Below are 12,667 nucleotides of genomic sequence, written 5' to 3' on the forward strand. Positions count from 1 at the left end.
TAAAGTTTCAACTCATGTGTTTAGTTAAAAACCTAGGAGCATGATTGCTGGAGCATAAGATAAGGCTACATTTAGCTTTGTAAGAAATAGCCAGCCTGTCTTCCGAAGTGGCTGTATCATTTTGATTTTCTACAGACCTCAAATGAAGAGTCCCTTTTGCTCCACATCCACATCAGTGTTTTGTGTGGGTCTATTTCTGGGCTCTCTGTTTTGTTCCATTGATCTGTTTTTCCTTTGGTAATACCATATTGTCTTGATTATTGTAGCTTTATAATAAATCTTGAAGCCACATAGTATCAGCCCTCCAAAGTTGTTCTTTTTCAATATTGTGTTGGCTGTTCTGGCTCTTGCCTTTCCATATAAACTTTAGAGTCAGCTTATCAATATGTATTAAATAACTTGATAGGATTTTGATTGGGATTACATTGATTCCCTAGATGAGTAGAACTGATATTGTAGCAATATTGAGTTCTATCCATGACCATTAAATATATCTCCATCTGTTTAGGTCTCCTTTAATTTCTTTCTTCTTCAGAGTTTTATAGTTTTCCTCATAGAGATCTTATTTAGGGCTCCTTTGTTAGATTTATAACTAAGTATATCCTTTGACTTCGGTGCTTTTTTTAAAAAGATGTATTAATGTTTTAAAGAGAGGTGGGGGGAGGGGCGGGTGAGAGGGGGAGAATCTCAAGCAAACTCTCCATCGAGCGTGGAGTCTGACACAGGGCTCGCTCTTACAACCCTGAGATCATGACCTGAGCCAGCATCAAGAGTAAGACACTCAACTGACTGAGCCACTCAGGCCACCCCTGTTTTTAGTTTTTCTGTAGATGGTGCTGTGTTTTTAATTTCAAATTTCCAGTTGCTTATTGCAAGTATATAGGAAAGCAGTTGACTTTTATGTATGAACCTTGTAACTTGCAACCTTACTATAATCATTTTATTAGTTACAGGATTTTTTTTTTAGCCAGTTGTTTGGTATTTTCTACTTACATAATCCTGTATTTCTTCCTTCCCAGTTTGTATACCGTTTATTTCCTTTGTCCTATTGCATTAGCTAAGACATCTACTTTGATGTTTAGGAGTGGTAAGTGGAGACACCCTTCCCTTGTTCCTAAAGAGGAAAGTATCTAGTTTCTCACCTTTAAGTATGGTATTAGCCGTAAGTTTTTTATACATGTTCTTTAGCAAATTGAAGCAGTTCCCCTCTATTCGTATTTACTGTGAGTTTTCGATCGTGAAATGGATATTGGGTTTTGTCAGATGTTTTTTCTGCATCTGTTGATATGATCATATGATTTTTCTTCTTAAGCTTGTCAGTTTGTCTAGTTTCTTTTGTTCAACATCATTTTGTTGTTGCTCATAGAGCTATTTTGTTCCACTTCATTTCTTTGTATGACTATACCACAATTTATTTGTTCTACTCTTGATACGTGTTTGTGTTTGCTGTTTACAGCTCTTAGGAACAATGCTGCTATGAACATTCTCATTTGTATTTGGGGGCTCATACACAGACATTTATATTAGAGAAATTGCTGGATCATAAGTAGGGTATGCATTTATCCTACTTTATTAGATAATGTCAGACTTTTCAAAGTGCTTCTAACAGTTAACACTAGTTTCTAGTTCCTCCACACCTTCCCTACTTTTAGTACTGTTGTTTTCTTTTGCCTGTTGTAGTCGATAGTCGATTGCCCACTTTTTCTGTTGGGTTTTCTCTCTTCTAAGTGATTTATAGGTGGTGAGTCCTCTGTCAGCTCTGTAAGTTGTACAGATCTCCAGTTTATGGCTTGCTTTTTGCTGGATTTGAGTCCCTGCCTTGGGGTGATTTATTTAATCTTTCTATGCTGTCTAATGAGAAATAATAGCTATTCCAGAGAGTTTTGAGAATCAGAGGACATTATACTTGTGAAAGCGCCTTGTAAGTTCTATGGGTTGTATTGCTGTGTAGGTGTTTGTATTACTTTGTGGTTTATGAATACTGACTGTTTACATAAGTCTAAGTTCTTTATTCTTTTAAAACGTTTTCTTTCGGGGTGCCTGAGTGGCTCAGTTGGTTAAGCCTCCGAATCTTGATTTCAGCTCAGGTCACGATCTCAGGGTCGTGAGATGGAGCCCCGCATCAGGCTCTGCGCTGGGCGTGGAGCCTGCTTAGGATTCTCTCTCTCCTTCTGCCCCTCCGCTCTCATCCTCTCAGTCTCTCTCTCTCTCTTAAATAAATAAATAAATAAATAAATAAAATCTTTCCTTCTAACTCAGGCCTATACTTGATAATAATTCTATAGGAATTTTAAAGTCCATCTGAATAGCTTAAATTGAGGTTCTAGTAAAACTCATAGAGATGGTTCCCTTAGAAGGATATTCGTTGTTCATTGATGTTTCTTTGGCTACTATTATTAATGATGGTATCTACTTTGACTATGCATGTAAAATATTTATATTTGTTTTGATAGGCAAAAAGGATAAGTTACGTGTCTACTATTTGTCCTGGTTAAGAAATAAAATACTTCACAATGATCCAGAAGTTGAGAAGAAGCAGGGATGGACAACTGTGGGAGATTTGGAAGGATGTGTACACTATAAAGTTGGTAAGTTCCAGGAGGGCCATGAGATTTTGTTTTGCAGGGTTTAGTTAGTGTTGTTCCCGATCCCCCTAGCTCATTTCTGCGATTATGTTTCTAAGGCATCTTCTAATCCTGAAGTGTCATCTAGACTCACAGTGCACCTTTTAGCATAACACCATTCATTCCTGCTGCTCACCCTGTCCTCTGTCCGTCTCATCCTCACAGTTCATCTGTAAGCGAGGCTTTTCACCCTTCCTCTTTGACAGTCCACATTCTTCTCTGCAAGCTGTGGCCACAAGAACCTCTCTAAGGAAACCTTGCCAAAGGAAAGCCAGCCAATTTGGATTCTTGCTTTGCACTCCAGTCCTATTCTCCATTTAGAGGACTTTGGGTTCTTGGCAGTCACTGATAGAAAGTTTGAGAGTTTGACCAAAGAGCTGTGGCTTGTCGTTTTGAATGAAGTGCACTGTGCAGAGAGCTACTGTGCTCTAACTACTAAATGAATCAGGCTGGTCAGCCAGTGTTTCATAGCAACTGTCTTGTTTTTTTTTTTCTTTTTGGCTTGCATGCTGTGGTTCTTATGTAATAAGAGCTTACAAGAACAAAACTAAAACGAATTTTTTATGTATGAAGAAAATCAAAATACTAGTACTAATGTTGGAAATAAAGGGGAAATAATGGAACTTAGCCAAATTAAACTTCTATGGGAGAGATGATATATTGTAATAGAATTTGAAAAAGCAACAAATGGTCTCTATATACCTATGACTGACTAACGTAAGGGTCCTATTATATACTGATTTCTGCTAGTATGTTTTATTTTTTCTATGTTTATAAAATATATGCTGTAGTCAGTTCCTCTGCCTCCAAGAATATTACAATCTTTGACATTTTCTTCTTATTGATGTAATCTGTCTACAGCTCTCAGCGCATTGATTAATAATGACTGCAGGAGCCACCCCAATATTGGAGTGATTCTGTATTACTAAAAAGTATTACTATCTCCTTGATTAAATTTTGGGATTAGGATTTTCTGTGTTGTGTTTATGTGAAAGAATTCTTGAGGTGTAACCAGAATCATCTAAGTCTAAATTTAATGAAACAGATCAAAACAGGTGAAATGTACAAGAATAGATTATCCTACAAGGGGAGCTAGAGGCAAATGTGTTAGGCGGCGCTGGGCTTTTCGTTGGAACAAAACAGCAGTCCTCAGGCCTGGCATTCTTACAGGATGAATCAAAACATTTTCTGAGATAAGAGTGTGCAATACCATTCATTTGTTGTCTTTATACTTTCAGGAAATTATATTCTGTTTATCAAAACCTGTGCTGTACAGTATAGTTGCCATCAAGAAGAGGGCCTATTTAAATGTATATTTAAATTAGTTAATGTGAAATAAACTTTAAAATGTAGTTCCTCAGTGGCACTACTACATTCCAGGTGCCCGATGGCCACATATAACTAGCGGCTATCCTATTAACAGTACACACACATAAAACCTTTTGATCATTGCAGAAAGTTTTATTAAGCAGCACTGGTTTGGACAACCTCTTGTAATCCTTTGTGTCTTAATAATGTCAGTGATTTATTTGAATAGTGACTGTATATGGAATTTAACAAGGAGAGTTACCAAGTTAACAAGTCATCTCTCATGTACAAAGTACTCAAGTAGTAGTGTGACATTGGATAGCTTATAAAGAAACTAATAGAGCTACATTTGTGGTCACAGCCTGTCAGAGCATCTGGGGTTTGTTTGTTTACAGTGCTGTAACCACACTTATTTTTTATTTATTTTTTTAATTTAAATTTTATTAGTTAATGTATAGTGTAGTATTGGTTTCTGGAGTGGAAGTCAGTGATGAATCACTTACATACAACACCCAGAGCGCATCTGTTTTTAAGTAGAGTTGCCTGGCTGCAGGAGAACCAAAACAGCTATGTGAAGAAGGCATTTTCAACTATATTTCCTTTACTACTGCTGTTTTTGTACAGAACTTTAGGTAGACTTCAAGTAGTCACTACCTCTGTAGATCAAAAAGTGGTTCAAAGTGATACTTAACTGATTAACCGCACTATTATCCTTTTGAAGTAATACTGAGCCCTTAAGACTTCAGAGTGGTATGGCTGGCATTGTCCTTGATTATTAAATACTTACAATCTAAGAAGATTAGAAACATTAGTGAAAGTACTCACTGATAGTAACCAGAGTATTGGAGTTGATTGAGTCCCATACATCATCAAGAAAGTTGGGAACAGCCTGAATCGTACATAAAAGTATTGGAAAAGGAAACTCTGAGGTTTGATCACTCAGTATTTTTCTCCTCTTGGTCTGAATGATTCAATAGAAGGTATATTTATAAAGTTTGCAAAAGACAATTAACAGAATTTGGAGTTCCAAGTTGATTCTGACTTGTGCTTCTCTTGTTTTATGTTTGTTGTTTTCAGTAAAATATGAAAGAATCAAATTTCTGGTAATTGCTTTGAAGAGTTCTGTGGAGGTCTATGCGTGGGCACCCAAGCCATATCACAAATTTATGGCCTTTAAGGTAACGGCATCAAGTGTACTTAAAAGTAGCATCAGCCATGCATGTGTGACCAAGAGCCAGGGGATAAGTTTAAAAACTATAAACAGTTAAAACTGATCATTCAAAAATTATGTAATAACACAGTGTATAACTTTATCATAAGAGAGGCCATTTCCAATGTAGTAAGCCTCACTGTCGGCTTTCTGAGTCTTCAGAGTATGAGAAGGAGAAAGCTAAATATTTGGTAGGCACTTTGATTGATATGTCAATATGGTAACAGAAGAAAGGACAAAATAACACCTTCTCTGTTTAAAAAGTAGACTTTGACCTGCTACCTGAAGTCATGCATGTGTATAAAGATTTAGGTATGTTTTTGATAATACTCCATGCCGACAGTAGGCAGCTTGAAGGTATAGCTATTCGATAGAGTACTAAAAATTACAGAAATTCTTCATGACACAAGGAATATGTATTATGCATTAAATAGAAAAAGTAAGTTAACATGAATAATATATCATTTTTGTTTAAGGGAAAAACTGTAGAAAGATCGTAGCAGTTTTCTCTGGGTATTTTTATTATTTTTTATAATTCTAGAGTTTACATTAGATACAAACTTAGGAAATCCTTAGTTAAAATGATATTACTATGACAGTAGATATAAATAAGTTAATAACCTCATTTCCAATATTAGACACAAAACCTTAAGCATAGCCCTGAGGCTGTTTTAGCGCATATCAAGAAATTAAGAATTTTTCATCCAAAATGATGCTATTTACTTATTTTTTTAAAATAGTTTTTGGTACATTTTATTAAGGGTAAGCTTCAAGTATTTGGAAAATTGACATATTTAGATTGCTTATTGCTTGATTCCCCAGTAAAGCAGGATAAATGGGGTTACCATGTTTGCTTAAAAAATAAATCCACATATTATTGACCTAAAGTAATTGGTTGTGAAATTACAGCTGTCTTCTGAGATCTGGTCTTAATATCCTTTATGTGCCAGGTGTACTCTCTGAGTTGCTTTTATAAATATATTAAGTCTGTCTTGTGAGCTGTAGGTATTGATACTAATGAAGAACTGGGGTCACCCAGTCCATTATAGGTCATGCAGGCTCTTCCAGTACAGCTTTTCATCACTGTATCACTCTAGTCGAGAAATGAAAGTAGAAGTCTGTGTGGTGACTATGATGACCTTACTGAAAATTCTCAATATGTGACTCCTACAACTCCTCCTCTTTCTCCATTGCCTGCATCTGACTAGTTGAACAGTATACTACAGAAAGTCCTGATTATTTCACTTTAGATGTATTTGTCACCAAGGCAAACAACAGAGTGGAATTCTTGGGCCAACTAGGAGGAATTTGCCATGTGACTTCCGGAAGAATTGTCTTTCAGATGCTGATTGACAGACAAAATCATAATAAATTTAAAAAGACTTATTTTCTAGAGTATTTTTGCTTATGGTTGTTGCCAGAGTAGCTCAGTAATTGAATAACTGATTACCTTGGGTTTGGCTTCTCTAGTTTGATCTATCAGAAATAAGTTCTACTCTGTCTTACTGCTTCTCTACTCTGTCTACTACTTCTTTATAGTCATTTGGAGAACTGGTACATAAGCCATTGCTGGTGGATCTCACTGTGGAGGAAGGCCAGAGGTTGAAAGTGATCTATGGATCCTGTGCTGGATTCCATGCTGTAGATGTGGATTCAGGATCCGTCTATGACATTTATCTACCAACACACGTAAGAAAGAACCCACACTCTATGGTTGGTTGACTGGCTTCATTTTGTTTTGACTTTTTTCTTTACTCTGCTTAATGAACTAACACAAGCAGGGATTCTTGCTTCCCCTTGGTATGGGGGTGAGTATTTAAACGATGTGCCATTTTCAATAGCTGCATGCTCTGAGACAAGTGGAAATCCATTCTCCTGGCTCTCTGAGGCCCTCCTGAAAACCTCTTAGCCCTGGCTTTGACTAACATGGGATGGATTTGGGGCAGTTGCTGGCAGGCCAGAACTTCCCTGGGTTGGGAATGGTTTGGGGAACAAAATGTCTTAATGGAGTCCACAATCCAGATATGTTCCAGGGGCCTCAGAAATGTGAACTAGTAGAGTATATGACCTGTAAAAGCTAGTCTTTGGGATATATACTGCATGGGTTTTCCAAAATTTTATTCAATTGCTGTATTTATTCACCAAGAATATTAACCAGTGCCTTCACCAAGACAATCTTTTGAGCACTTTTGCAGGGATAGAAATAACCACAAACCTACTTCCCTGTACTTTGTTCCTCTTCTCTAGATCCAGTGTAGCATCAAACCCCATGCAATCATCATCCTCCCCAACACAGATGGCATGGAGCTTCTGGTGTGCTACGAAGATGAAGGGGTTTATGTGAATACCTATGGAAGAATCACCAAGGATGTGGTTCTGCAGTGGGGAGAGATGCCAACATCTGTAGGTAGGTATCAGAGGAAAAGGTAGCACTTGTAAAAGTGGGGCCTTCTCTAAAACTGCATATATTTATCAGACAAGTTTTACCTGTTGTGTAGACCTTCTGGTCATTTAGCAGAATGGTTGGCAATAGATGGTGGCAAGTAAGATTGTAGACCATGGGACTGGTCATTGTCTATTTTAAAACAAAATCCAAGTAATTATTGAACATTTTTTAAAACTCTTGTCATTTAATCCTTAAGACATCCAGGGAATAGAACAGATGTTGACTGATTTGTAGAAAGTAAGGTGAGACAGAAAAAGTGTAAGGGACTTGTTCTTTTGAGTGGCAGAGCCACAACTAGAAACACAGCCTCTTGATCTTCCAGCGTGCATTCAAGAATAAAGAGGCAGAAAGGTTGATATCTGAAATTTTCAGTTTATATCCCCGACTTCTGGTTTCTTTGCAGTTAGTCACTGTCTCTCTTTATCACTTCTTTCTGCCTTCTTTACGACTAGTTTCATAAAAATAAGAGCTCAAAACTCTGCATCCAGTGGGTCATTGCTAACGATAAGCATGAACCATGTCAGGAATTCAAATTACCACTTCCCAGGATAAACTTTAAAAGGTTACAAAGGCAAAGTTCCTTAAAAACAAAAGTCCTTAAGTGCTAGACATGCAGGTATGTGTGTATTATAAGAGCAGCATCTTTTCATGGCTGTTTCCTTATCTAACAATTACATGTTTTCCCCCTTCTCAAAAAGCATATATTCGATCCAATCAGACGATGGGCTGGGGAGAAAAGGCCATAGAGATCCGATCTGTGGAAACTGGTCACTTGGATGGTGTGTTTATGCACAAAAGGGCTCAAAGACTAAAATTCTTATGCGAACGCAATGACAAGGTAATGGTTTCCTTACAACTTCTTTTTAGCTACTACTAGCTTTAGTAATGGTTTATTTTCCATGGAGTTTGGTGAAGCCTTTTCTTGGGGTTTTGATAGATTCTGAAATAAATTCATCAAGCAATGTTTTAGTAGTGACTTTTTTTTTTTTTTTAAAGATTTTATTTATTTATTCATGAGAGACAGAGGGGGAGAGAGAGAGAGAGAGAGAAGCAGGCTCCCAAGGAGCAGGGAGCCCGATGCGGGACTCGATCCCAGGACCCTGGGATCATGACCTGAGCCGAAGGCAGACGCTTAACCATCTGAGCCACCCAGGCGCCCTCCTAGTAGTGACTTTTTAAACCTGTTTATGGGGGATGGAGTATATTCTATTTTGTGTTTGCTTATAAGAGGACAAGAGATACTTATCTCCGCCAAAATCATTATTTGTTGGTTTGTTTGTGCTGGTTGTTTTTAACCCCATTAGGTGATCTGTGTGAGCTATGTTTGGGTTTAGGGACAGGAAGGGTTAAAGCTGCCATTTTAAATGAATGGGATTCTTTTGTGATTGGAAGGAACCCTCTTGCAAATTTGGGTAGGTAAAAGTTTCCTCTCCCCTGATATGCATCAGACCACTTGTCTGCTTCTGAATAGTAAAATAACTTTATAGTTCGCGTGTCAGCAATACCTAACCACATAAGTCATTTTACGCAGAAGCATGAACACCTCCTGCAGCTGAGACCCCAAGGCTTCAAAGCCCCATTTAAAACCTTTGGTTTTCAAAACTGGCCACATCCTTGTCTCATCCAGGGCCTACTTTGTCCCTGGAAGCCCCTCCCTAAGCCAGCTTTGGAGTGAAGCAGCTGGATGGCCTTGGGTGTTGACCCATCCCACCTTCCTTTGAGAAGGACCTCCCGGTGGGCCTGGCCTTTTCCAAGCCCAACTTTCTTTCTCATCCGTCCACCTGGATGGAAAGCCTCTGCCCACCTGGGGCAGCCCATTGCAGCCTTAGGAATTTGCTTCTTAAGAACGTTTCCACCCCTTGCTTCACATTAAAATATATTAAATATCCTAGCCACTGGCCCACTGATTGCTCAGATTAAATTTAAAAATTCAGCTTGATAAAGGAGCTGTAGATCTGTCCTTGGGTGGTCCTCCTGCCTAACTACTTGCTCACTAAATAAGCTGCATCACCACCAGCCTACTTTCCTGCAATCCTATAGCTCATTTACTAATGGAGTTCACATTTTTTTCTAATAGTATCTCCCAAATTGTTTACCTTGAAACCCCATACAACCTCTGACCCAATACAGGATTTTGCCGGCTTTTTGGCTTTCCTGAGTATATTTAATGTAGCCATAACTATAATATTCTTTGAACTTCAGGCATTTAGATATTTTTATTATTTATAATGTTACATCCCTTAAAGTCTATTAATAAAAGGCCCAAAAGTAAATTGTCATAATTTTGACTATAGAGTCCTATGAAATAACTAATACATTTTAGCCTAGGTTTTTAAAAGAGAAAAAGCAGGTTGGTGAGGAGTCCTCTCCATTGCTCATTGTGTTTTCCCAGACACATTTATCTTTTAGATATTATTAGCAGTGGAGGTAAAAAAGAAATTGCTCAATTTCAGAAATATCAATTCCTTCTTTTGAGTTCTCACAGTATGGTAATGTTAGCCTTCTTAGTTGTAATAAAAATTGCCTACAGAGATGATGACTACTTATGTATGATAAATTGATATCATCTCAGATTTTCTTTTGGAAAGGGCCTTTGGGCTTAAAAGCTTCCTGCATTTGGAGCTGTTGAGGTGGCAGTGGCTCTAGGTTATCTGCCTAGGAACTATAGGAAGCATTGCTCCCGAGGACTGGGTTGTGTTTTCATGTAAATCTCTCCCTCTCTTTTTCTCTTGCTTTTGCAGGTCTTCTTTGCCTCTGTTCGGTCTGGTGGCAGCAGTCAGGTTTACTTCATGACCTTAGGCAGGACTTCTCTTCTGAGCTGGTAGAAGCAGTGAGATGAGGCTTGCTGGTCCCCAGAGTCTTCAGGATCCTGAGAACTTGGAATTCCTTGCAACTGGAGCTCAGAGCTGCACCGGTGTGGTCCAGGACAGCTATGTGTGCAGACACCATGTGTGGGGTTTTTGTTTTGTTTTGTTTCGTTTTGTTTCCTTTCTTGCACCTCTTACCAGTTTATCCCCCTTCTCTTCTTTTCCCTACTCAAAAATAAATCAAGGCTGCAATGCAGCTGGTGCTGTTCACATTCTACCATCAGGTGCTATAAGTGTTTGGGATTGAGCATCAGACCAGAAAGCAAATGCCTTTCCTTCAGCTCCAGAATTCCTTGTCTCTGAGTGACTCTGTCTTATGGGTATGGAAGGTGGAGACTATGAACATGCCATTGGTTTTGTTGGAAGTGGGCACACGGAGGTGTAAAATGGTGGTCTAACGAGCAGTTTGCTGAAGCAGAGAGCAGATTTAATATAGTAACATTAACAGTGTATTTAATTGACATTTCTTTTTTGTAATGTGACAATATGTGGTCAAAGAAGAAGGTGCAGGTTTAAGAAGTTAATATTTATAAAATGTGAAAGACACAGTTACTAGGATAACCTTTGTGGGTGGGGCTTGGGGGGCAGGGTGGGGTGGGTTAAGGGGGTCCCATTTTGTTTATTTGGATTTTTTTTTTTTTTTTTTTGGCTTGGCCAAAAACTCAGTCATTTTTCTGTGTACCAGGTTTTGCCTAAATCATGTGCAGATGGTTCTTTAAAAAAAAAAAAAAGAAAAAAAAGAAAAAGAAAATGTGTGCATTTGTATAATGGCCAGAACTTTGTTGTGTGACAGTATTAGCACTGCCTCAGTTAAAGGTTTAATTTTTGTTTAAACCTAGAAGTGCGACAACAGTTTTACCACAGTCTGCACTTGCAGAGGAAAAGAAATTTTTCAACCACATGTTTGTTTTTTTGCCTACCTCATTATTTGTAATGCATTAAGAGGTGGTTTAGTTTCTATGTTTTTTGGAGGAAAACATTAATGTTTAATTTAATCTTAATACCAAAACTATCAGATTGAAGTTTTGACTGTTAATTTTGTCACAGGTTTCAGTAGGCACAAGAGAAATTGTCCCTGAAGATGGGAAATAGCCATATGGCTTCATCATGCTGACAGATGCAATCTGTTTTCTAAGTTCAGAGAGCAGAATGCTTTGTTTTCACCAGATGCACCATTAGTGGTTGATGGGCAAACTATGGCCTACAACATAAGAGGCCTCATTGTTCTCAATTCGGGGTTTGGTAGCAGACGGATGGTCATGTTAGAATAGTCACACAAACTGTTCAGTGTTGCAGGAACCTTTTCTTGGGGTGGGGAGGGGTGGTGTTTCCCTTTTCTAAAAATGCAATGCACTAAAACTATTTTAAGAATGTAGTTAATACTGCTTATTCATAAGATGGCATCTTCCTGTGTTTTAGTTGTAATATCAAAGCCCTGGCTTTTCTCCTCTCACTTGCTCTCTTGTTCTCTCTCTGTTTTTTAAACCAGTTTTACTTTATGAATATGTTCATGACATTTGTAATAAATGTCTTGGGTAATAATTTGTTTTATGGCTTCATGGTCACTCGATTCCTCTGAGACTATTAATCTCTTGGTAAAGGAGCAATGCTCGGTGTCCTGGCTCTGCCAACTTACTTTCCTCTGGTTGAGTTTGGAGTGGGAATATTGCATGATGGTGGCTTTAAACTTTGTTTACCAAACAGAACTTGGTGTTTCCTAGGCTTAATCCTCCTTTGTGGTTAAGTTTCTTTTACAACATGGAAAAGGAGGATTTTCCTCCCAAAAAGATAACAGTCATTTGCACCTATCTGTCAAGGCTTTGCCCAGCATTCTTATCCTATTTGGCATCCACTTTGACCCCTATCATTCTCTTCCTCCTGGTTCAGCATCTTTGCCAGAGGTTGTCTGGAATTACAAAAACCTAGCAAGAAATAGATATACTCACAGATGCAGAAACAACACAGACGTACCTACCCACAAAGACAAGCTGAGAAAGCCTTGCCCTCTTTTGAAAAGAACAAGACATTGGAAAAGGTTTTCCCGTCTCTAAGACTTTGGAGTGATGCTCATGTCCAAAGCAGAGAGGACTAGTTCTTTTCTACTAATTTGTAGTTAACATAGAGAAGATTGAAGACTTAATCCCACCTATGGAAGGGACTTTTGAGATGGGCCAGATGCCATCACCACAGGAATTCAGTCAGAATCAAATTA

At 38.2% G+C, this 12,667-nt stretch overlaps 1 protein-coding gene across 50 annotated transcripts in view; it reads left to right on the forward strand.

Annotated features, from left to right (window-relative positions):
* The window catches only part of MAP4K4 (mitogen-activated protein kinase kinase kinase kinase 4), a 188,050-nt gene extending 176,053 nt beyond the window's left edge, over positions 1 to 11,997 (forward strand). For 33 of the 50 annotated variants that reach the window (XM_027622424.2, XM_027622430.2, XM_035728830.1 and 30 more), the window contains 6 exons: positions 2,454 to 2,588; positions 5,010 to 5,110; positions 6,682 to 6,831; positions 7,390 to 7,549; positions 8,287 to 8,426; positions 10,330 to 11,997. In XM_027622424.2, the coding sequence (XP_027478225.1) occupies positions 2,454 to 2,588; positions 5,010 to 5,110; positions 6,682 to 6,831; positions 7,390 to 7,549; positions 8,287 to 8,426; positions 10,330 to 10,413 (770 nt within the window). In that variant the 3' untranslated portion in view covers positions 10,414 to 11,997. Of the gene's footprint in view, positions 1 to 2,453; positions 2,589 to 5,009; positions 5,111 to 6,681; positions 6,856 to 7,389; positions 7,550 to 8,286; positions 8,427 to 10,329 lie in introns of all 50 variants that reach the window. The other 17 variants (XM_027622421.2, XM_027622422.2, XM_027622431.2 and 14 more) reach the window with 1 other exon arrangement.
* Positions 11,998 to 12,667: the final 670 nt, after the last annotated feature.

Source organism: Zalophus californianus, chromosome 8 (assembly GCF_009762305.2).
Source record: "Zalophus californianus isolate mZalCal1 chromosome 8, mZalCal1.pri.v2, whole genome shotgun sequence".
NCBI lineage: Eukaryota > Metazoa > Chordata > Mammalia > Carnivora > Otariidae > Zalophus > Zalophus californianus.